At 41.1% G+C, this 25,218-nt stretch overlaps 1 protein-coding gene across 1 annotated transcript in view; it reads right to left on the bottom strand.

Moving 5' to 3' along the window:
• PRKAA2 (protein kinase AMP-activated catalytic subunit alpha 2) overlaps positions 1-25,218 on the bottom strand; it is a 60,258-nt gene that overhangs the window by 21,431 nt on the left and 13,609 nt on the right. Inside the window, exons 2-5 of the mRNA XM_075556738.1 lie at positions 10,511-10,652; positions 5,107-5,200; positions 2,016-2,160; positions 615-702 (exon numbers count right to left, since the gene is read on the bottom strand). Of these exons, the coding sequence (XP_075412853.1) occupies positions 615-702; positions 2,016-2,160; positions 5,107-5,200; positions 10,511-10,652 (469 nt within the window). The remainder of the gene's footprint in view (positions 1-614; positions 703-2,015; positions 2,161-5,106; positions 5,201-10,510; positions 10,653-25,218) is intronic.

Below are 25,218 nucleotides of genomic sequence, written 5' to 3'. Positions count from 1 at the left end.
AGTAGCCAAGTAAAATCCCACAGTTCCACTGAAGAGAATGCAGTGTTTCTATAAAAGTTGATGTCCACCATTTACGTCATTTGCTTTATTGCCCAGAATCCTAACCTTTTATTATCCTTCTCAAATAAATCTGCTAACTTTTTAACGAGAAATTTGTCATTTTAGAAAGAGGTTTGCAACTATAATTTTTATCAACATCAAAATAAATGTAACATTTTAAAGTAAATTACATGAATGATTATACAATTGCCACATGTACACTTTAATTTCACGAAACAATATTACATGTGCATAATGACACTAGCTCAAATTTAACAAATACTTCCTCTCTTATCCGTATTCCTCTAAAATGTAAGAGATGTTAAATCAAGATGTTTCAGAAAAATCCTGAAGTCCGCTCTTCACAAAATCTAAATAAAATGCTGTGAAAAGTGTCCAATATAGACATTCCACGCTCCAACAATAGAAAAACACAGAGACAAAATTGTATTTCAGTTATGTGAAAACTATTATTTTTCCAAAGAGTTTCTGCTCTAGTGGAATGGATGATAGCAACATGGACTCGGGATTACAAAAAGTGAATCTCCCCTGCTGGTGGGTGCACCATTCGTTACCTGCCTGAGATGACTTCCGGTGCTGCATAGTTGGGAGACCCACAACTAGTTCTCAGAAATTCACCATCGGACATCATATTGGATAAGCCTGAAAACAGAAGGAACACGTACCTGGTATCAGATTAATCTTTGAAACGGGGAGGTGGGTAAATGCACAGCTCAAATCTTTAAAGGTTCTCCAGACATTGCTTTTCTTAGGTTATTAAAAGTAAGAAGGCAGTTGACAGCGTGTGTTTGGCTGGAAAGAGACTATGCAGAATGCATGCACAATGCCAAAGAGGTTGAAGCACATCACTTGTTTCCCTGGACCCAAGTTCCTTTCTAAATAAAAGTACTTATTCACTTCACACATGAGGTTACTCTAAATTATATGAAATTTATATCCCCAAAATTAAAGCATCAAAATAGAATTTACTCACATCTCCCCCTAAAAAACTGAAAGCAGAGCCTCCCTTCCTTTGCATGCTATTCTTTCAAAGCCTTTTCAAAAAGTCTTCAAATACCAAATCAAGCTCCAATTTATAAAGACTCTGTCTCAGGTTTTTAATGTGAAGCGCTGTAATTCAACATAGGAAAAGATAACCCACTGAAATGAAATCTAACTTCTCCAAGCCACAACTTGGAGAAGACAAGTAGGGAAATTAGACTCCTATTTTTTGACCCAGACAAGGTGTTGGCAAATTTTTTTTAAAAAACAAAGGTAAGCTTGCACATCTTTCGGTTTCTATAATTTCTCACTTCCTAATTCTTTTCTCCAACAACCTCCTATGACATTCATTTAAAGCACCACTACCTTAGAAAGTGTTCCCAACATAAAAATTACATTTAACCTTTTCTTCTCTGCCCGACAAAAACTCCTAATCTCTTACCAAGTTGAAGAGACAGAAGTTACCGAGACACATAGGCATGGATTATGAAGTCTTAAAATTGAGTTCCCATCTCCAATTTCATCTGTTTATCCACAGCCAACGTATCCACTTTCATCAGATTTCCACAGGGGTTTGTGACCCCTCTCACCACAAAAATAAACTAAACCGTTAAGTATCATTTGCAATGAATCTGAAACAGAGAACTTACTAACTTTTCTAGTAGGAGCTGCAATGTTTAAGTGTGTTTAAAGGAAAAACAACAGCCCCGGGGTGCAGTTTGCTAACATGTTCAAATCCACTCAGTACGACATGAAAGAGAGGCATGACATGCTGCTTCCACTCAGACTATAGTCCAGCTAAGAAAACTCAAGCGCACTTCTACTCTAACACGGATTGCCATCAATCAGTATTTGTCTTTGTTTTTCAGTGTAAACTGTTGGAACAGCATGTTCTTAGTTCTACACAGATTGTTAGTAACACACTTTAAAAGGCACACGTTAGTACATTTCCAAACACCCCTGGTGATAGGTACCAAAATCCGCGATCTTGGCATTCATGTGTGCATCAAGGAGAACATTCTCTGGTTTTAGATCTCGATGAACCACCATATGCCTATGACAGTAATCCACAGCAGACAGAATCTGCTGGAAGAGCCGCCTGGCTTCCATCTCTTCAACCTACCAAGTATAAAAGAGACAGCATTAGGAATGTGGGAGGTGTCTACCTAGAAACATCACACAGCCCAACAACATTTTCATGATGGCTTGGTTTTATAGGCTGCTCCTGGGGTTATAAGTCACTGAATCAGAAAAAATGCACTGGGGAGATCTCCTCAGCTCTAATTGCTTAGCTGTGCTGTTCCACTGTCGTTTCAGCCAGTCTCACCCATAGCAATCCCATTGGATGGGGTAGTCTTGTTTTACTCCTGAGGAAGGGCTGGTAGCTTCGACTGCTGACTCGCAGAGAAATTACACTAAATTATTAATTTAGCATCCTAGTTTTAAGTAAGAGCAGAATGCAGACCCACAAATCACAGTATAAGACTAAAAAAGGTAAGAAATATTTGAAAAAAGAATTCGGTATTAAAGGACTTCCGAGGGAAATTGTATATGGACCCAGGTGGCTAGTTGGTTATGCGTTGAGCTGTCAATCATAAGGTCAATGGTTCAAGCCCACTAGTCACTCGGCACCTTTGAAATGCTTGAAACGTTTGGCAACCCAAAGGGGAAGCTCTTCTCGGTCCTATCGGGTGACTGTGAGTTAGAATTGACTAGATGGCAGTGGGTTTTTCCTTGGGGGCTGGGAAGCTGTGCAGTACACACACAGACTGCGTGTTGGATACTGCACAACCAGAATACAGCCTACAACAGTGGAAAATAAACAAGAAAATTGAAAAAGGCACACACATGGGAGGTGTGAGGGCAATTTATAGTGGCAAAAAGATAACACTTCATAGCAATTTTCATAAATATTTTGAAGATCTAAATTTTTATTCTTCAAGTTATGCGGTAAACATTTCTTAACACATTTGAATACATAGAAGTCAATGATGATTGATGTGAAATGTTTCAGAGGTAAGGCTGATGCCAAGCTTCTTTATAAGAAAAATTCTAATTTTTCTTTTCAGAGCTTCTGTGCACAAGTGAAGAAGTTGTGCCATCTTCTAACAAGGCTGGAACATTTTAATTTTAATAAAGGAGTTTGAACTCTGGAAGATCCATTTGGCATTTCAGGATATTTGACTTTCAACTTATTGTACCAAACTCACTACCTCCGTTGATTATGACTCACAGTGACCCTGTACGACAGGGTGAGATGTCCTCTGTGGGTTTCTGAGGCGGTAAATCTGTATGACAGCAGCAGTCTCATCTTTCTGTTTCAGAGCTGCTTGTGGGCTCGCAGAGCTGACTTTGTGGTTAGCAGTCACACATAGCTCACGGCGCCGTCAGGGCTCCTGATTTATGGTACAGTGACTCTGATTTCTGGACCCTTTTCAAGATAACAAATTACAACTGGCTGCTATTCAGATCCTCACACAGGTGAAGTGATACTTGGGGGAAACTGAAGTTCTTGTAATTTTTACTGTTCAAATAACTGTTTGGATCAACAGATACCATCTGAAGTATAACTTAACCTAAATCTTTAGTACAACACAAACTAAGTAAAGCCAGCGAGCACTTTCTTTATCTCAGGCTAGCTAACACAGCATTAAAATATCCTTATTTTTTGAGTGAGCAGAGCGAAGTGTGGCATATGACATACGTTCTGTATCTCAAAATCGAGAGCTGATAGGGGGAAACTGGTGCCATTTTTTAAAAATCAGCAGGTCAAATACACCCAGAAACAAGTCTTAGAATTGAGGCCCCAAAATGTCTTTGGCCAGAATAATCAGCCTAAATATAATTGAGTAAGCTCATTAGAAGTATGTGGAATTCTACCCAAAACCCCTCTGCAGAGTATCTAGTCTGACTAAGCCATCAGCAGATCCACCTTAGCCACAGGCAAGAGTCTCAAACAGCCAGACACCATGGTAGTCTTGACAATGTCGGACTGAACTCCATACTTGGCCAGTTGACCTCCCTACAGACGCGACCTGAATCTGTTCTGGGGGCAAGTGTCATGACAGACATTTCTTCCCTGGCTTTTTGAATGTTGTTGGGGTCTTTTCCTTCGTATGCATTATTTGTAGTTTTGTCCATATACTATTATGATTTCATCCTTACCACCTTAGTGTGATTTTTTGATCATTTTCTATTGGGTCTCTCAGCTGTGAAGCATAGTAGCTGCATCATGATAATAATGGACACAAGGGAAGCAGGGAAGTCAGGGGTGAGGGGTGGAGGATGGGGAGGGAAAGGGGATCAGAGAGTGAACACTGAAGACTCCGCAGGGGTGGGGTGGGGTGGGGTGGGGGAGCACTAGACCGGATGGACTGTGATTGCATAAGCTCACCTTAAAGGCGATTGAACCATGGGGAGAGGCAGGAGGTGCTGGAAAATGGTTGTGGGGGTGATTGTACAATTCTCCTTGACATGACTGGATTAAAGTAGTGAATTTTGTGAAATGTAAATTACTTGCCATTAAAATTACTGGAAAAAAAGAAGTACGGAATGCTGTTGGAATCTCAGTAAAACAAACATAAAAATGTGTGTCAAAGTTTAACGTGTTAATCAAGTTTTACTCTGTGCTAACATTTAATATTCAATTCATGTTTATTAAAGGAACACAATGTTTAATCAACAGTAAAGCATAATCAGAAACACAGTCTCTGTGGGTGGTAAGAAAAGGAAATAACTTCAACAAGATCAAATGAAACAGGTTTTTCATTTTGAGAACCATGCTATCCTATTGGCAATTAATGGGAAAATGTTCTAAAACTCAGTTATTTTTTAAGTAAATTTATTAATTTCTTTGGTGAAAGTTTACAGAGCAAATGTCTAAAATTCTGTGTTTAGTTCAAGTCCTTTTAAGAAGCAACCCCAATTTGAAGATATATTTGTGATTTGCTGTTTCCCAACATTTCTCCCCCTAAGCTTTTGTGTATGAGATAATAGGTTACTTACCCATCCATGTTTACAGATGTAGTCAAATAATTCACGCCAGATACATATTCCATTACTTACCCGCCCATGTTTACAGATGTAGTCAAATAATTCACCGCCAGATACATATTCCATTACCATAAAAAAGTCTGTGGGTGTGCTGATCACCTGGTATCTGTTTTTGGTAAATGAAAAAAAGAACAAAAAAATATCACATAAGCCAAAATCAACCCAGTGTATCTAATCCTATTATTTTGATAGTTTTATCATATTTTGAGAGATACTTTTTTTGCAATTACATATTTTAACAATATTTTGAAGTATCATCAAATAACCAGAACCATGAACTCGGAGTTCTACAAAATCCATCTGCTTCCTGAGGCTCATGGTCTTTACTCTAGCTCTTCATGGTTACACTAACTTGGAAATTCTTCTTCAATAACTAAATTAGGCATTCCTTTTCCATTTAAATAAAAATTTGTTTACAGTCTAAAAAGGTGAATGTTTAAAAGAAAATAAAAGCAATCTATGGCATATTACATGATTCCACAGGTGTACAATCACAACTGCAAAATTTAGAAAGTAGACAAATAATCCTTTCTTGACAAGAAGAAAGGGAAGGTGGGAAGGAAGCTATAGATTAAATATTAGAGATACATCACCCAATTCTTATATACAGATGTCTGACTCTGATTCAAATAAACCATTTATGAAATTATCTAGAAAGTTTGAATACGGACTAGCTGCTTGATAGTAATATTTTATTTTTCAATTATGATAAGCTATTCTGCTTGTTACTTAAAAGAAAAAGGAGTCGTTATATTTCAGAGTATATACTAAAAAGCTATAAATTAAAAACATATTGAGGATTTTCTTGAAAATGATCAGATGGGAGGAAAAATGGCAACTGATTAAAACAGCATGTGAATAACCGATGATCCTGGGTGTCAAATCCTTGGTGCCTGGATATTTTGTGTATTGTACATTATTTTGTATACTGTATATTATTTTTTATATAGTTATATAATAATTATATAATAGTTTCTCTTACACACATATATTTTAACAGAATATATTAACACAATAACAATCAAGAATATTAGCTTTTTAAAACAAAATAATTATCTTTCCTAAACAGCCACAGCTCCTCTCCATTACAATTTTATCAAACTAAGTACAATATACTTCTTAGATTTTCACTGAAGACCACATTTAACCCTTACATAAAAGAACAATTGTTCTACTTTTCCAAACTTGCTTATCAAAAATTTTTCACGGCCTAGATGAGTCTGCGCCGCTGCTTGGAGCCCTTAAGAACCCGCTGTGATGTCTGCTGACTTGAGGACCCCAAGTGGCGAGCACAGGGCCGGATGAAATGGCCCAGAGCCTCGTCTAGGCAGCGCGTCTTGCAGTGCTGCAGCAGAACTGTCTGGGTGGTGGATGTACAAGTTATTACGATGTTATTGAAAATATTAACTAAATAAAAGCAGGCCACTGGTGGCCCAGTGAGGACAGAAGGTCCTGGGCCAAGGATAATGTTTACTATACTCCCATGTACCAGAGTTCCAATGAAAGGACCTTATACATTATTCTATATGCACAGCTTATATAGATAATATTTTTACCCTTCAAAGATAGAACTACCAAAAAGGTGTAATGCTCTTGAATGCTGACTCAAGCGGTAAGCTAAACATGCTTGGGAACCTACGATCTCTAGGCTTCACCTCCATGTCTACTGTTTGTGTGTTTTTCTTGTATCCTTTTGTGAACGCTCTACTGGGATGCCTAATAAGCATATCCATTTCATAGGACCCCAAATAGATTCTTGGCAACCACTTCAACACCCCGCTGTGCCTGGGTTACCCTTCCAGTCTTCTCTGCATCACTACTGGACAGTCCCACCCTTTTATTTGCCCTAGCTGGACCCTGGCGTGGCTTTTCTTACATCCTCCATCTAAGCCATCAAGAAATGCTATTGATTCTACCTCAGGAGAATACACAGACTGCTGACTCCCCATCACGTCCACACTCCAGATTTCCTCAGCCATCGCCACCCTTCACCTGCATCACTGTGAGGGATTCCAGTTGGTCCTCTTGTCAACTATGGCCCGGGAACAGTCTATCAGCACTGGAGTCAGCGAGGTATGGCGGAATAGAAGGCAGATCACAACACATCTCTGACTGAAACTTCCCAGCGGCTTCCTATCTCGCTCAGAGTCCCAAGTTCATACAATGGTATGCAATGGCCCGTGCAGCTGGGCTCCTCCGTGTGTCTCCACCTCATCTCTTACTCCCTAACCCTAGATTACTATGCTTCCTTGTCTATGCGAATTGTCTCCTCAGAGCCTTTGTATTCGTGATTCTCTCTTCTGTAACATCCCTCCCCCAGATATCTGCATGGCATATTCCTTCATTCCTTTTATGAACATACTACGTATTTTACTAATATGTCATGTATGGTTTATTTCTTCACCATCTTCACTACACACACACGAAACAAACAGAAAAACAAACTCCATAACGGAAGGATATTGTGGTTGTTACATCTTCATTTACTGATGTAATCTAGTGACCAGAACGGTGCCACTTGAATGAATCAACACTAATCCCTCTAGTCTCATTTCCTTACTACGCCCTCCACTGCCAGTCAGACAAGACTGTTTCCAACACACCCTGTTCTTTGTACTTTCATTGTCCCAAAAAGAAAGCAATCAATAAAAAATTGGGATGCAGACACTCAGAATTCAGGAGAAATACCTAAGAGAGGTTTGCAAATCTTTAGCACAGACACTGCAAAATGAGTCCACTATAGGACATGGGGCCACATGAAGAAGGTGAGCTAGCATAGAATGCTGAGGACATGAATACTTAACAGGCAGATTAAGAGGGGCCCCAAAATAAAGGTTAAGAGGCAGCAAAATTGAAAAATTAGACTGTCATGAAAACCTAGGAACCACAACGTCCCTAGGTTAACAATGTTAAAATGTCCCCAAATGCCACAGTAAGACAAGGATCATGTAGAGAAAACTATTTCTACCACATGAGAAAGTACTGCTATTTTTACCAGTTAAAAGCAGGTTTCCCTAAAAACTACGGGGCAAGAAAAACAAGGACAAGCGGCAATCCCAACGAAGTCTAGTTTGTGGAACAGAGACTTTTCCTTTCTAGCTTGCTTGCTTAATTTTCCCTAGGCTGGCCCGCAGACGGGGCAATTTCCCATTCTGTGGTATTTGGGTCTGCTCTGAATCAGAAGCAACTGGAAGGCACCTACACCATTAAGAGACTAGGACAAGAATTTTGGAATGTGGCACTAATACATGAGTACTTAAAAAATCCATAATTAAAGAAATAATGTGGCTGAATAGATTAAGGTCAAAACCAAATGCTAGAAACTTTAAACATTAAATCGCTGAATATATCATTACTAAACATATCAATCTGAAATAAATGTAGCAATAAATGCAGTGGTAAAGCCTAAATAAATGCAATAAATCCTAGCAATTAGCTATTATCTACAGAGCTGTACAGCCTGACCGGAAGCCCTGGGGAAGGATCCATGTCTTTGCGGTTTCTAGATTTTAGGAGCCATCCCATTCCTTGGATCAAGACCCCCTTCCTCCTTCTTCAAAGGCAGGAGTGTCCAGTCCAGTCTTTCCCATCACTTGCCATTCTGGCTTTGCCTTCATCTTCACAGGCTGGCCGCTCTCTTCTTCTGCCTCCCTCTCCTACTTTTAATTATATCATGACATTGAGCTCACCCAGATCAGCCAGAATAGCGTTCCTATTTTATTTTAGAGCACTTGGCTAACAACTTTAATTCATTCTGAAAGTTCAATCCCTCTTTGATGTGTAACCTCACATGTTCACAGGGCCTAGGACCTGGACATCTTTGGGAGGCCATTATTCAGCCTACCACAGCTAGTATGCCAACCCCCGCATCTCATAAATCACCGAATGTGAAACAGGGTTATCAAATGGTGACATGTTAACAGCATTCAAAGTTTGCTCACTGACAAAGTTTAAGCTAAGTACATAGTAAATTTGCAAACAAAGCCTCAAATGTATTAAAACCACTTCTAACAATATACTTGTGTAAAAAACTATTCTCTATCATCATTGACCGAATATATAAACATACAATTTGACCAGCTTTTACTATTAAAGTCATTGACAACCTGCCTTTAGCAAATGACTATTTATGATAGTTAATAGCATTAACTAGTATACTGTGCTATGGCTACTACTTGGAATTTTGGTTTCAGTTCAATTTGTTTTAAAATTTATCTTGGTTTCATAATTACACTGAGGCTACAGGTATCAGGAGCTTTTAGCTAATTATTTCTCTTTAAGAGGGTTTATGTATCACAGTCTGAAGAAAGACTAGAGTGGTGATAGAGGGACAACATGGCTTTTGGAGTGTCTGAATTCAAGCAACACCTTTGAAACTTACTGGCTGTATTACACGGAGGCGCTGTTGAGCTTCTCTGGATGCACAGTTTAGCAATGCTAGTAGCTGCCTCATAGACTTAGGGTGAGACTCAAGTGAAGTTATCTATGTAAATTGTTCGGTACAGTTCCTGGCTCCTCTCAGGTCGACAAAGTCAAAGCCACCCTCGGGGAGCTGATGCCAACTCTTCATGACCCTAAAGGAATGAGCACTCTCTCGGGGACTCCAACCCTGTGACTCTGGACTGGAGTCCCGTCTCAGCTTGCTCCCGAGGAGCGGTTGAGGAGTTCGATCTGCTGATCCACCAATTTTGAGGTTAGCTTCTTCCAGAGTGACACCAGGGCTCTTTCGTGATATTTTAAGTGTCTCTCGTGCTATATTAAGCTGTTGCGTCAAATAATTTAATAGTAGGAATACTATCATATATACACAATATCTACCTTTCCTATGGGCTTGGTCTATTTCTAATTAATTAGGTATATATTTAATTTAATTGGCTTATTTAATATTTTTATATTTTAAGGGTTTTTTATCTTTTAAGTTTTTAACTTAGCTTATAAAAAACTCATTTGACTTCCTAAAAGTTTTGCTATTAACAATTATAGTAACGCTTGCGATTCTACATGTGATATACTATGGTAGATCATCATTAAGAGTTACTTTCTCCATTTTCTAAAAATGAGATAACCAGCTGTATTTTATTTAAAAACTAAAAAAATTACAAAAATTAACTTAAGACTAGCAGTCTTGGATGACCTTTAAAGCGAATACCACAAGAGTCAACTTGCAAAGCTCCATTCGTCACTTCAAAATCTGGCCGGCCAAGCGTTAAAGCGATGACTTCATTCTAAAGCAAAAGCGCCCCCCCCCCCCAAAAAAAAAGGATTGATGGGGTTCAACAAAGTTACACTTGCTGGCATGAATATGAAAATGGTTATTTTTTTTCCAGAGGTTAACTAGAGAAAGTCAGTTATTTGTGAATCTATCAGAAAATTGCGAGACGGTTTTCTCTTTGTGCTACCACACAAAACTACTTACAGTTTGATAATGTGAGGATGACGAAAGAGTTTTAGGTTTTGGATTTCCCGCTTAATTTTCCCAACAACATCTAAACTGCGAATCTTCTGTCTATTTAAGATTTTAACTGCTACTTTATGGCCTGTCAGTTGATGTTCTCCAACTAAAGAAAAGAAAAAGGGAGAAAAAAAATGGCTGTAGTCAGAGCAATGTAATCATTTAGGCACGTGTCCTCCTCCTGCGTCCCCAAAGCCCCTTACTCATGCAGGCTACTTGCATATCCCGTATGCACAGGCCTGGGTGACCTCTTTCCACTCTGTCTCTTCGCATGCATGCCCAGAGGACAGAAACGTAAGGTACCTCAGTCGTCTCCGAATCCTCAGGGCCTAGCTAAGAGACAGCCACGAACTATTTGTGGAAAGGATTGCTGAAGTCTATGATTCCACATCAGAATAAAAATCAGAACAAAGATTAGAATGGACTATGTTTGGTTCTTCTCTTTCTAGGCTTCTGCTTAATGCCTTCGCTATGTAATAGACACACACATGTTTGCTGCAGTCAAGTCTCAGGACGACAACTACCATCTTATCAGGACATCCACATGTAGCCCATTTGTGTCTGTGTGTCTAACTTCTCTGCCTATGTTCCCCTAGGTTTTGGAATCTCTCTCTTTTTCAAAGCCTCACAGTAGATTGCAGGGCTCATATTCATTACCATTTTAAGCTATAGTAAATAAATCACATGACACAAACTACTAGCTCATCCCTTCCTTGAGGAAGACCGCCAGTGCCCATCTGACTCTTACAGGAAGCAAGCAGCAGCACATGCTCAATACACAGGAGATGCTAGCAAATGCACTGCATCGTGCGAAGCGAACAGTACCCCTCGCCCTCTCATGGGACGTTCAGGGTACCCGTACCAAAGAAAGGAAAAACACTGCCATCGCGTTGATTCCAACTCACAGAGGCCCTCTCAGACAGCGTGGAACCGCTCCTAGGAGTTTCTAAGGCTTTAGGAGATTGGGGGGCGCAGAGGCGGGGGAGGAATTCTTAATTCCCTTTCTTTTAAAAAAATCTCTACTATAGCACTGTATTTAAGGATATCGCTATTATAATGGATAGCATACTTAAATACTGTTCTATACTACAGATGTAAAAAGATTCTTATTTAGGGAGTGGGATGATTAATACCATGTGTCAACTTAGCTAGGCTATCTCTCAGTGGTAGACCTTGGACTGATTCTGCTTCCATAATGTAATATGTCATTGTCTCCAAGCGGTGATTTGATTTGATCGGATTCAGCTGAAAGGGGTGTTTTCCTGGAGGGAGGAGGCAGAGTGCGCTCTAGGGTGGGGGCTCTAGTAGATATTCTGACAAGCTTCCTGCTCCCATGGCTGTCATCTCCCAGCCTGCCCCATCTTTCTCTCTCTTTCTCTGCCACGCCCTCACTCCCTCTCTCAAACCTGCTCTTGTTCTCATAGGTCGACATCTCGGATCTTGAAACAAGCCAATAGAAGTCTTCAGACAGCCATCTGACTTGAAGATTTTGGGTTCAATGGCCCTGGCAACCACCTGAGTCAGCGAAAGTCTTCAGCTAGCTGCATGACATGCATCAACTTGCTAACCATTTACAATTGTGAGAACCATTTCCTTAAAATAACCCATTCTATGTGTTTATATATACAGTCTTGGTTTTGCTCCTGTGGAGAACCCAGATTGACACAGGGAATCAATCCTAATTCCCTCAATTACCATGCTGCTCTTTTACATTCCCCTAAAAACTCGATTCCTTTCAACAGACAAACCCACCTTCTATTTTATTGGGGGACATAGTCATTAGCAGTGACTTCCCATCCCTATTGAACATCTATCTTAAAGACTGACCTAGATCTACTTATATCCTCTTTCCTCCAGTCTCAGAGACGAGGCCCTCGTCCTGTTCAACATTCATGGAAACCAGCAGCCTCTGTGGGAGAGCCCTGGTCTCAGAAACCCACAGACAGTTCTACTATGTCCTATAGCGTGGCTTCGAGGTGGAATTGACTCAAAGGCAACGCTGTCCACCTAGTGTTTAAAGACTGGCATCCTCTCGTTTCCCATCTAGGCCCAAGAGATCCTTGCCAGTGGTCCTTATACTGACAAATGCACCTCTATCCCCAAATGCCACTGACTCTGTCTTTCCTCCGATTTACACATCTCAAGACTGATGTTCATAAACACACCAAATTCAACATGTTTCGAACTAAACTTATTCTCCTGCTCAATCTCCACCACACCATGTCTCTATTTCACTTGGGGAGACAAATGGAGACAAAGTCTCTAAGCAAGAAGTCAGCTGATGGTATCTTCTAAATTATTCATCAGGATCCAGTTTCAATTTATGCTAACAAACATGTTACTTTTTTTAAAACCCTCCAAACTCACCGGTATCAAGTTAATTCCGACTCATAGAGCTCCTCCAGGACAGGGTGGAACTACCCCTCATCTTTGACCCTTGGAGTAGTTCATGGTTTCGAATGGCTGATCTTGCAGTAAGTCTAACAAGTAACTAATATGCCACCAGGTCTCCTCAATATATTAATAATAATATATTCTGCGATATGTTAATAACAGCGATGAAAATGACAATTACGGATAATCTGTAAGTGATTAATAAGTATTATTCTAAATGTTACTGTCCTGTTGATTTTACTTTTCAATATAAAACATTTAGTATTATGAAATATTACTATCCTTGTGAGGCACCAAAAAAAAGAGAAAGGGAGAGAGAGAGAGAGGAAAAAAATCCTATGCCACCAAGTCCATAGAGTTTCCAGGGATAGACTCTATTTCCTCCAGCAAAGCGGCTAATGGATTTGAACCACCAACCTTGCATTTAGCAGTACAATGCTTACTCAACAGTGCCGCCAGCACTCACTCACTGCCATCAAGTAGTCTGAGTCACAGTGACCCTATAGGAGAGAGCAGAACTGCCAGAGGCACAAGAGAAGTTAAATAACCAGTTCAAAATCATAGAGCAAGTAGTGACAAGCGGTCTGATTCAGAGTCAGCATTTTAGACCACACACAATGCCTCTCAGTGAGAGCAGTCCAAACATGAGTCGGACTGACCTATAAAGAAGTGACTTCTTTGACCTAGAGATTATTTTTACTTTAATAACTCTCCAGCAGTCAAGTATCATTTCAAGCACTTCAGGGAAGCTTGAAAATTATTTTCCCAGCTTTACAAAAAACAAACTGGGAGAAATCAAAATCAAGCAAAACAACTAGCAAACATTCTGAAATATGCCTCCAGGACTCGCGGAAAACATTACTAACTTCGGGAACTTTCTTCTCAATGTTCTTTCTTTCTTTTAATTCTGAGGTCCAGTAGTTGATCAAACCTAAGACTGTAGTCTTCCTTATGGATTACAATTCATTGTAAAAAGAAAAAAAATCATTACAATCCTTCCAATGGAGGAAATAATGAAATTGTCAAGGATTTCATTTCTACTTGGATCCATAATCAGTACCCATGGAAACAGCAGTCCAGAAACCAAATGACATAGTGCATGGGGAAATCGACTGCAGAACAGTTTATCAAGTGTTGAAGAGCAAAACATCACTATGAGGACTAAGGGGTGCCTGACCCAAGCCATGGTCTGTAGGTCACAACACATTCATAGGAAATGATAAAGGGAGACCAGAGAAAACTTTCTGTTTTTGAATTGTGGGGCTAGGAAAGAATATTGAATATATCATGGGCTGCCAGAGGACAAATCGGTCCTGGAAAAACTACAGCTCCTGAAAGGCTCCTTTGTAGTAAGGACATAAGAACTTTGTGTCCTGTTCTGCGGACACGTTATCAAGAGTGACCACACGCTGGAGAAGGGCTTCATGTGTGGTAAAGTCAAGGGTCATCGAAAATAGGGAAGACCACTAATAACACAGACTGACACAGTGGACAACAGGCTAAGACCTAGCAGCAGCTGTCAAGCATGGTGCTGGGCTGGACAGTATATGGTCACTAGAAGTTGGAATTGACTCAGTCGTACATCCAAACTCACTGACATCGAGTCAATGCTGGCTCATAATGACCCCTCCCACCCCACCCCACCCCCCCATGGGTTTCTGGGGCTGTAACTTAAAGGAGTGGAAAGTCCAGTCTTTCTCCTGAGCAGCTGCCGGTGGTTTCTAATTGCCAAAATTTTGATTTCATGTTAACAAATGGGTTAATTTTTTTTAAACCCTAAAAACTCACTGGCATCAAGCTAATTTGGACTGATTAATTTTGACCAGTATTATAACCTATTTATCTTCCACATGGATCAAACAAAGTAAAGAGTTGACAAAAAGTCCTGCTGAGTGGGAAGAGAAGGGGGAGAAAGACGGAGAAAGAGGGAATCAGTCTCAATGATTGATATACTACCCCTGCCTCCCCTTCTGACCAGGGGGACAAATAGCAGAAACGTGGGTGAAGGGAGACAGCAGACAGGTTGAGATATGAAAATAACAATTATTTATAATTTATCAAGGGTTCACGAGGTTAAGAGGGTGGGGGAGGAAGGGAAAAAAGAGGAGCTGATATCAAGGGCTCAAGTAGAAAAAATGTTTTGGAAATGATGATGACAACATATATACAAATGTGCTTGATATATTTGATGTATGGATTGTTGTAAGAGCTGTACGAGCACCCATAAAATGATTTATTAAAATTAAAAATTTTTAAGCACTTTTGCTGTAAAGGGTAGAGATTTTAAAAAATCATTTTATTGGGGGGCTCATACAACGCTGAGCACAATCCATACATACATCAATTGTGTCAAGCACATTGCCCTCATCATTCTCAAAACATTTGCTCTCCACTTAAGACCCTGACATCAGCTCCTCATTTTCCCCCTCCCTCCCAGCTCCCCACTCCCTCATGAACCCTTGATAATTTATAAATTATTTTATCATATCTTACACTGTCCAATGTCTGCCTTCACCCACTTTTCTGTTGTCCATTCCACAGGGAGGAGGTCACATGTCGATCCTTATAATCAGTTCCCCCTTTCAAACCCATCTTCACTCCACTCTCCAGATATCGCCACTCTCAACACTGGTTCTGAAGGGATCATCTGTCCTGGATTCCCTGGGTTTCCAGTTCCTATCTCTACCAGTGTACATCCTCTGGTCTAGCCAGATTTGTAAAGTAGAATTGGGATCATGATAGTGGGGCAGGAGGAAGCTTTTAAGAACTAGAGGAAATTTGTATGTTTTGTCGTTGCTACACTGCACCCCTGACTGGCTCATCCCTTCCCCGTGACCTATTGGGTCTCAACTCCACACTCCCCCTTATTCACAATGATATGATTTTTTGTTTTGATGATGCCTTATCCCTTCGACACCTTGTGATCACACAGGCTGGTGTGTTTTTTCTATGTGGACTCTGTTGCTTCTGAGTTAGAAGGCCGCTTGTTTACCTTCAAAACTTTAAGACCCAAGACACTATATCTTTTGATAGCTGGGCACCATCAGCTTTCTTCACCACATTTGCTTCTGCACCCATTTGTCTTCAGTGATTGTGTTGGGAAGGTGAGCATCACAGAATGCCAGACTATTAGAACAAAGTGTTCTTGTGTTGAAGGAATACTTGAGTAGAGGCCCAATGTCTGTCTGCTATCTTAATACTAAACCTATATTTGTATGTACATGGATCTAGTTCCCTTTCATTATATATAAATATATTTACATATGTACATACCTGAATTTGGGCTTCTATAAATGTCCTTTGTCTCCTAGTTCTTTCCTCTATTTCCTTTTACTTTCCTTTGGTCCCACTATCATGTTAGGCCTTCATTTGGGTTTCAGTAATTCCTCTTGGTTACATTACCCTTGGTCATGCCCAACCAGATCTCCTACACCCTCCTCATCACCAATTTCGGATCACTTGTTGTTCCCTTGTCCCTGGGTTTGTTAACACCACTTCTTTCCCTCCTACCTCCCCCTCTCCCATGTCCCCCCGGAATTGTCAACCCCATTGTTTTCTCCTCCAGATTGTTCATCCAGCCTAACTTATTTAGACAGAGCTGCGGAGATAATAACATGCACAAAAACAAGACAGAGCAACACCAAGCAACAAAAGAAAACAAAACAACAACAAAAATGCAATGGCAAACAAAACACAACAACAAGAAAGAAAAGCTGGGTAGGGATTTTTACAAAGCATTTTGAACCATGTCCGGAAACAGAAAGCTTCACAAATAGAATCTGTCTTTATTTAATTTTACATACCTCACAAGACCAGTAGCTGCACGTGGTATTCCTAAGCTCATACAGAGTTCTCATCTTGTACACAAATTAGTTACATTCCCAAAGCTGCTTTGTGAGTTATATTCTTGGCACTGAAAAAATACAATTTTCAGTGCAATTATGGTATTCATATGCTATGAAGCCAAGATATTATGTTTGCCTGTATAAGTAACATCAAGTCTCCCTATCTCTGTATTACTACACATAACTGCAAGAAATTTCCTAGAACCTTCAGGTCACATTGAGGATGGTCTGAATTACATGTCAGGCTACCAGAAAGGCATATTCAATCCTTCTGGGCATTCCTGGTGAAGGCAAGGAGATGAGGATCAGACTTCAGCCCAGCTGCCACTCTGTGGGTACCGCCAGCTACCTAGCTTTTGCTCAGAAGCATGCACAAATTTCAGGTAGCAGCAAACTCCAGAGTGATTTGGAGCAGGGGGATATGTCATGACAGTTAATAATTATTTCCCACAAATGCGGGAAGGACAATTAGTAGATGCGTATCGATGTGTGTGTGTGTGTGTGTGTGTGTGTGTGTGTACTACGTTAACTATCTTTTCTAGCTTCTGTAAAATGATGCTGTAACAGCCACACCAGGTAAATGTACTTGGTGTACCACACCTAACCTATACCAAGTAACTCTCACACTACAACCAACAAGGCGGCCTGAATCAACTCTGACTCATGGCAACCTTGTGTGTCCTGACCCGTAGGTGGCCTGGTAGCATAGTCGTTAAGAGTTGTGCTGCTAACTGCAACATTGTCAGTTCAAAACCACCAGATGCTCCATGGAAGAAAGATGGGACTTTCTAGTCTCATAAAGAGTTACAGTCTCAGAAACCCAGGAAGGCAGTTCTACCCTGTCCTATAGGGTCACAATGAGTCAGCATCAACTCAAAGGTAGTGTTTGGTTTTGGGTTTGGTGATCTATAAGATTTTCAACAGTTGATTTTTTTTTTCCCTCAAAATTAAGACTCTCAAATCCTCGGGGTTGGTTCACACTTTCCGTTAGCAGCAAAAGCACGAACCGTCCACACAATGGAAAGAGACGTATAATATTTATGTAACATAGATGTACGGGTTTGCCCACCTCTCCAGTGCCATCCTTCGCCGTCGTCTCACATCAAATGTGATATTCAGTCATGCAGAACTAATTGGGATTTCCCAGAGAGAATATACTACTCTCATTTCCAGGGCCAACACCCACCTAGCTCACAAAATGCATTCAGTAGATTTTCAGAAAGTTATTTTTTTGTCAATGAAATAAGCGAACACTGCTGAGTATGTAAAACATTGGTTTCTCCAGCACCATCCCACCCCTACCTCCCATCGCCAATGCGCCCCTTGTGTAGGTCTCACTGGCCCTTCAAAATCCAGCTCAAGTACCATTTCTTCTCATAGCATTTCCTAACCTTTATCACCCTACACCCTCACTCAGCTCAATAGCTGAGTCTTCTGGCTTAAGTGACAGATGCTCTCTCCAATAGCAAGTACTACACTTACCTGGGTGCTCAGCGGGGCTCTTGACCACCCTCTTGAAACTGTTTTTTCAGGGGGGGGGGTGTCTTCGTCTCATCTGTCTTTGCATCCGTATCACCTAGAACGCAACTGATGCTCAAGAACTATGTATTAAGGTACAAATGAAAAGCAGGGCTGAGAGTAATAGTTGGGATGCTTGAACACAACAGGGTAGGTTGCTACTGCACAGAACTACCACATTTGATTTTGAGATGGGAATGGAGATTGGCTGCGCTAATCCCTCTCATATCTGAGGAAAACCAACAAACACCTGTTGAAGAAGAGGTGCTACCTGTACTTCTTGTCACAAGGAATCCTACGTGATATCAGATACCAAGAACTCGTAAAATGGGGAGGTACTGCTAGAACCAAGAAGCCATCAACCCAGGATCATGGTTCACTGAAACGCTAGGGATTACCCAAGTGAAAGAAGCTTTCTCTCTCTCAGCAAAATCAACCTAAAAAAGAGATCTGGGTGGTCAATGAACAAATAGAAAGGTGTTCGTTATACTTAGTCACCAAGGAAATGTAAAAACCATAAAGCAGTACTATATCCAGCCTTCCAACAGAGCTACAATAAAAGGGACAGACAATACCAAGTATTGGTATAGATCGAGAGCAACTGAGACTTGATATACTGCTGTTAAAGTAAATTGGTGCTGTTAAAAAAAGGAAACTGAGGCAGAAGTTGGCAGATTCCTCTGAGCACAGAGGAAAATTCAGAGGTCCGTGATTATTGTAAAACAGAAAGCACCCCCTTCCCCAGGGCACAGATGAAAAGAAATGATGTCGAGACATGGCGGCCAAGAACTGGACAGATTTCCCTGTGTGACGAAGGTACCAGGTTAATCAGAAATAGGAGCTCAGAGTTTCTCTTATGCCAAGAAGGTACATTTAGGTAATTCCCTTAATTTCTGGGATACATCTAACACTTTAGAATTTCTGAGTAGTTGAAAAGCCTTTATAATTTTACAACTCCAGAGTATACCTGAGGATATAGGCAGGGACATGGTTTTTTAAAGGATGTGAATGGTAACTTGTGGTTAATTTTCTATACTTCCCTCCTTAAAATCTCGTCATAAATAGTCTAAAATGAACCATCTGGTGTGTATGTGTGTTTGTTTGTTTACAGAGTTCTCCATGTATACATGCACAGCTGCTCAAATAGATGCTATACAATTTAGTTTCTGTATAGCTTGATTGCTTTTAACAATTTGTGATATTAGAAGTGGGATCTGAGAAGAAATTCCCAGTACCCCCAATACCGCTGGTAAGAGATGACCCGCCAATACCGCTAGCCCCTCTGTGCTGTTTAAGGGAGCAGAAAGACCACCCCCAAATTGAAATATATTTCATAGCGACCCCTTTCTTAAGTCTTAAACAAGACAAAGACAAATGATCTGGATACGGAAGATCACCAAGCCAGAGGCCGTGTTGCTATCCAAAGGGCCCACGGCCACATTGCTAATTACCTGACACACAAACCAGTGAACAGTTATCACAGAACCGTGACTGGTCGCAGTCAATGCGACTGTCTTACTCCCACAGAAACGTCAGGTCTCAGAAACCCTGAGGAGCAGTTACTCCCTGCCCCATATGGGGTCACTCTGAGTCTGACGTAACTCAGTGGCAGTAGGTTTTCCAAACTATTAAATCACTTTTGTTCTCACTCTATTCGAACTATATGCCTGTTAAATTTGTACTATATTAGGTCTCAGGATTATGTGATATCTGAACTTTTTCTTCTCTCTAAAGGTTATACTCATTGATTTTCATAAATTAAGCATAATATCTACTACTTTTTGAAAATAGGGCTCATCATTATGTTTAGAGAGAGTATATCCATAGATTCTTAAGTGACATATTTCCTTTTCAATTGTTAGTTCTTCTGTAATGAATTATCCCTCAGTCTTTTACTTTTGAAAGGTATCGGTCCTTTGTAAGTCTTGTGGTCTCTATATCGCTTTTACTCCGACTTCCTCAGTGCTTGTTATCAACCCCAGGCCAGAGGATTTCAACAATAAGGGGCTATCTCAGAGGCCAGGGAAAGAAACATGCCGGGAGCTCTGAGCGTGTGCCTCTAACAACACTGCTTAGGTAACTTTGCGACCGTAACCACGAAACTGAAGCAGGATTTCCAGAATGTCTGTGAAGAAGATCGGTTCACGAGGCTGCAAACCCAAGATCTAGTGAAACAGAAATTGATTCCAAAGTACTGAATGTACTAAAGGATTACTACAGGTCTTGTGAGGAGCCTTAGTGGTGTCGTGGTTATGTGTTAGGCTGGTAACCTCAAGGTCAGAAGTTCAAAACTACCAGCCACTCTGAAGGAGAAAGAGGAAGCTTTCTCCTTTCATGAAAAGACATAGTCACAGAAACACAAAGGGACAAATCGACCCTGTCCTATGTGGTCATGATGAGTCCGAGTTGACACTATCAGTGCGTTTTGGCTGGAGTACTACCATTGCAGTAAGATGGAATTACCTGGTGTGGCTCATCTATCTATGACCTTTGTAACTCCCACGAAATGATGGGGGCAGGGGCATTCATGCAAATCAAGTGTGTGACACACTAATAGAAGGTACTGGTCAGTTTGGCCTTAGTATATAAGTGAGCCATCTCTGAAACCGAAAGAGGGTCCCGTGACTAACAAGGAGGACCCGTACTTGTCTGGGGTCCCTGCATGGCTAATTGGCAATGGGGGGACCGGGAGGAAGGAGCTACAGTGGCGGCAGAGACCATGAAAAAGAATGGCTGGGTTCCTCGGCCATGGAAGTAGTAGAGTCAAGTACCTTCAAGCAGGAGTCTGGCTTGCAAAGTGCAGTACCGTTTGTACCACTTAACTGAGCAGGCGGATCAAAGGTCCCAGGCCTGTGGGGCTGAGACCAAGGACACAGAGAGAGAAGGGCTTGCCAGCATGGCTGAGAAGTGCTACAGACTAAAGGGCTGTTTCCTTCATGTTTCTAATATTGACCTGTGAGCTGTTCACTCCGCTAAGAACCCCCTAATTGTGACTGCTGTTTGTGAATTCTGTACACTGCAGTAGCTTGCTGACCCCAGCAGTGGGACAGCTGGTTGGTTTTGAGTAGGATCAAGAAGGATGGAAGGTGGGGGCAGGCTCTGCCCACAGCAATCAGATTTAGGCAGACAGCCAGAGAAGCTCAGAGGTGGCCTCCACCCCACTTCCTCAGCTGATAATTTCCTCGATTCCAAATATAAGAATTATTTGTCTTAAATTACCTATAACTCATAATATTTCAGAAGACAGGTTTTATAAGTTGAAAGATTTACCTTTTCCTCCAGTCTAATGTCTCTGGAATTTAGAAACTCTTCAGGAGGACTCTTGTTTTTAATGTTAATATAATCATTTGTGTAAATCCAATGAAAACCTGTCCGACTTGTCATCGGGATGTAATTAGACCCCTCCGTTACATAAGACGATCTGACTGAGGTGACAGCGCTGAGAATGGTCTCAATAATAAGACTCAGTCTGAGCAACCCAGGCTGACTTTACACGTCCAAAGAAAACTGGCCTGGCAGCGGACACCGTGTTCCCAGACCCACAGGTGAACTCAGAGCACTGACTGCAAGCCCCAGAGACCTCATGCCATTTTGGAATGCAACAAAAGGGGAAATCACTCAGACCTGTGATAGTACCTCTGAAGGAATCCAGAGGCAAAGTTCTTGCCTCAACTTTCTGCCCTGAGAGGCTTTTTCTAAAGTAAAACCTCAGGTACCTCGTGTAAACATCCAACAAAGCAAACCAATCCTCCTGGGAAGACAGGGTGAGGATACTCTGTCTCACATCAAGACTCTGGAATGTCTTCAAGAGGGGCTGGTCCCGGGAGAAGGGCATCCCGCTTGGTAAAATAAAGGGATGGCAAAAAAGAGGAAGACTGCAGATGTGGTCTGATAGAGCGCCTATGGGCCCCACTCTGAGAACAACGCTGAGGAGGGTGCTGGACGGGGCAGTGTGTCTCTCTGCTGTCCATTCGGCTGCTACCAGTCAGAGCTGGCTGGTCGGCACCTGACAACAACAACCAAAGACAACTGATGATCATCTGTACGGCACCTATGCAAACAATGATGAACAGCTTTAGTTCAAGACGATAAAAACTTCCCTTGGGGATGGTATAAATTTCATGTTTCAATAGAAAATTATAGCATACCCTGTAGGCTATCGGATTCTGGTTTTGTCCATTATTTTAGAACTACTTTATGTATCTTGGTGAACTACAGCCAACGAACAAGTTTTGTTTTCTACCTATAAATTAGACTGGTTCTTGGTACATAGTCCACACTGTTCTTTAGTGTGGCCGTATGTAATTGTTTCTTTCAAATAAGATTTTACCATTTGGGGCAAAAGTGAAAACTGTCCTTTGGTTCCCACTTGTCCATTTCTGCCCAGACTATTGAGTGACACAGGTTGCTTTTCTCGCAGTGGGGCAGCATCTCTTTCACAGCCTTCTGGTTGTTAGGCATTGGGCACACTGTGCTCCCGGCTCTCTCTTTGCCTTTTTGCCTCAGAGCGACCGTGGATCTCTTGGTTTCATACGAGAGCACCGCACGCACCAGGAATAGCCTGCATTTTGCATGACAACCTACTATTTTTGCCAAAAGGTGATCTCAGTGTACAGCTCCGGTTCAGGGTTTAAATAGGACTGCACTGCAGTGGTTCCAGGGAGTTCCTTAGTCAAACTGGTTCCGTCAGTCTGGTCTGTGCTGCATGTGTTTCTCCCATGTGAACGCCCCTCACAGTGCGAGTTCGGACAGTTGGTAGTGGGAGGGGGGAGCCAGGTACCATCTAGTCCTTGTGGTCTCACTGACGATGAGGCAGTGACGCATGCGGGCTACTCGCCAGGTAGACTACTTTCTCCTGAGACTTGGCTTCCTTCCTTTTCCTTTGCCCAGACAAGCAGAGATCAAAATCTTACGGTTCCATGTAAGTTTTTAAAGATTGCTCCTAAACTCTTGAAGTAGAAAATTATTCTCATAAAGTATTTGGTTCTGTCTGAGAAGTATCAGTAACTGTGTCCTCTATGAAGATACATGAGTACAAACACATCTCTCTATGCCGTGTACACATCAATACTTCTCTCTGCACACATGGATAAGAGCCCTGATTGCATAGTGGGTTGTGCTCTGGGCTGTTATTTGCAAGATCAGTAGCTCAAATCTACCAGCCAGTCACTGTTAAGGCGAGAGAAGAGGTTTTCTTTCCCATAAAGACTTACAGCCTCAGAAACCTACATAAAATTCTACTTCCTCCTAAGAGTCACTGTGAATTGGAATTGACTCGATGCCGGTGAGGGTTTTTGGTGCGCACACAGGTACTCACCTGTACCTGTCCATACACCTACACATACATGAGGCCCTTGGTTTTGCTGGGGTTGTCATCAAATTCGGTCATATTCTTTAGTACAAACACCTTTTTCTCTTGTACACATCTCAATGGCATTACTCACTTTGTACTAAATACACCCACACTATGCGCTACTTTTGCCCTCACCAAAAATAGCAAGCATCTATAAATTGGAAAGTCATTTTCCCATTCTTCTGCTCAGTCCCTGGTAACCACCAATGGTCTCCATATGGACACTAGTATGTCTATTCCTGACTTCTTAAAAACAGGGGATCATGCAACAATTGTCCTTATATGACTGACTTGTTTTATTTAGCATGATGTACTCGAGATCTGTTATATTTCGTAGACTCATTTTATTGTTATGTAGTATTCCTTTGTGTGTATGTTCCACATTTTGCTTATTCTTTCATCTGTTGACAGAACGTAATAGTGTTTCCAAGGTTCAGCCTTTTTGAATTTGCTGCAATGAACCCAGGTGTACATATATGCATAAACATTTACCCAAAAGGAAAATTAGAAATATGAGTGATCAATAATATGCAACAAGAGAATATAGTATTGCCCACGGGGACATTACACTACATGGAAATTAGAAAAAATGTCTAGTCAGTGAAACTTACAGAAAGCTCGGATATGAGACTCGCTTCCTAAACCTCAAAAACTAGATTTCTTGTGGAAAATGCGCTTTAGGGTTACCCAGGGTGTTCTGTAACAGTGTGATGTTAAAACCAAAAGACTCAATGTTGCAACTCAAACATGCCATCCTTTTCTGTACAGAAAAACATTATCATCAATTCACAAACGGAGTTTACAAAAATTAACTGGTTTTGGCCACACACAGAGAGGTGACTGAGCATAAACATGCAGATTGCCCTGGGGATGAAGAGCTGTACTGAGCAGTGCTCAAGGTCTCCGGTAAGTCCTCAGGGTGTGAATATGACCATGAAGAGAGAATGTGGCTATTTTCTTTAGAAACAAAACACAGAGGAAACTGAGACCCATGCTGACAGATTCGTAGGAAAATCCAGACGCATCACTGACAATTGTGGAACGCACTCAAGAACAAATAGAAAGAAATGCGGTGGAGACACAGTGACTATGAAGACAGGCAGGTGTCCCTTTGTGACACAAGCATCTGTTAGCTATATATTAACTCACAACTTATGTAATGCAAATAAGCTAACTTTAGATAAGCCCTCTGACTCCTCAGAGGTAATTGGAAAACTTAAAAATTGCTGAGTAGCTCCAGAAGCCTTCTATTTCACAACCGCCTGAGTAGGCAGAGGATGTGTGCACATGGAAGGGGTTCTGGTTGGACCACAGAGACCACCTAGTAACTCGCTCCCAGGAAGAGGGGCATGCTGCAGTCAATCGTGTTAAAATTGGCCAATGGTTAATTTCCTACTCTATTTCCCTTTTCTCCTTAAAATGTCATTATAATTGGCTTAAAATGAACCAAATGCTATAAGATTATGAAACAAAAGTTGTACAATTGTGTTCTGAATAGAGGTGCCTTGTATACCCAAAGATTACTGTATATACTCGAGTATAAGCCAACCTGAATATCAGCC

This window comes from Tenrec ecaudatus, chromosome 1, assembly GCF_050624435.1.
Source record: "Tenrec ecaudatus isolate mTenEca1 chromosome 1, mTenEca1.hap1, whole genome shotgun sequence".
NCBI lineage: Eukaryota > Metazoa > Chordata > Mammalia > Afrosoricida > Tenrecidae > Tenrec > Tenrec ecaudatus.
This window is presented reverse-complemented; position numbering and strand designations above follow the sequence as displayed.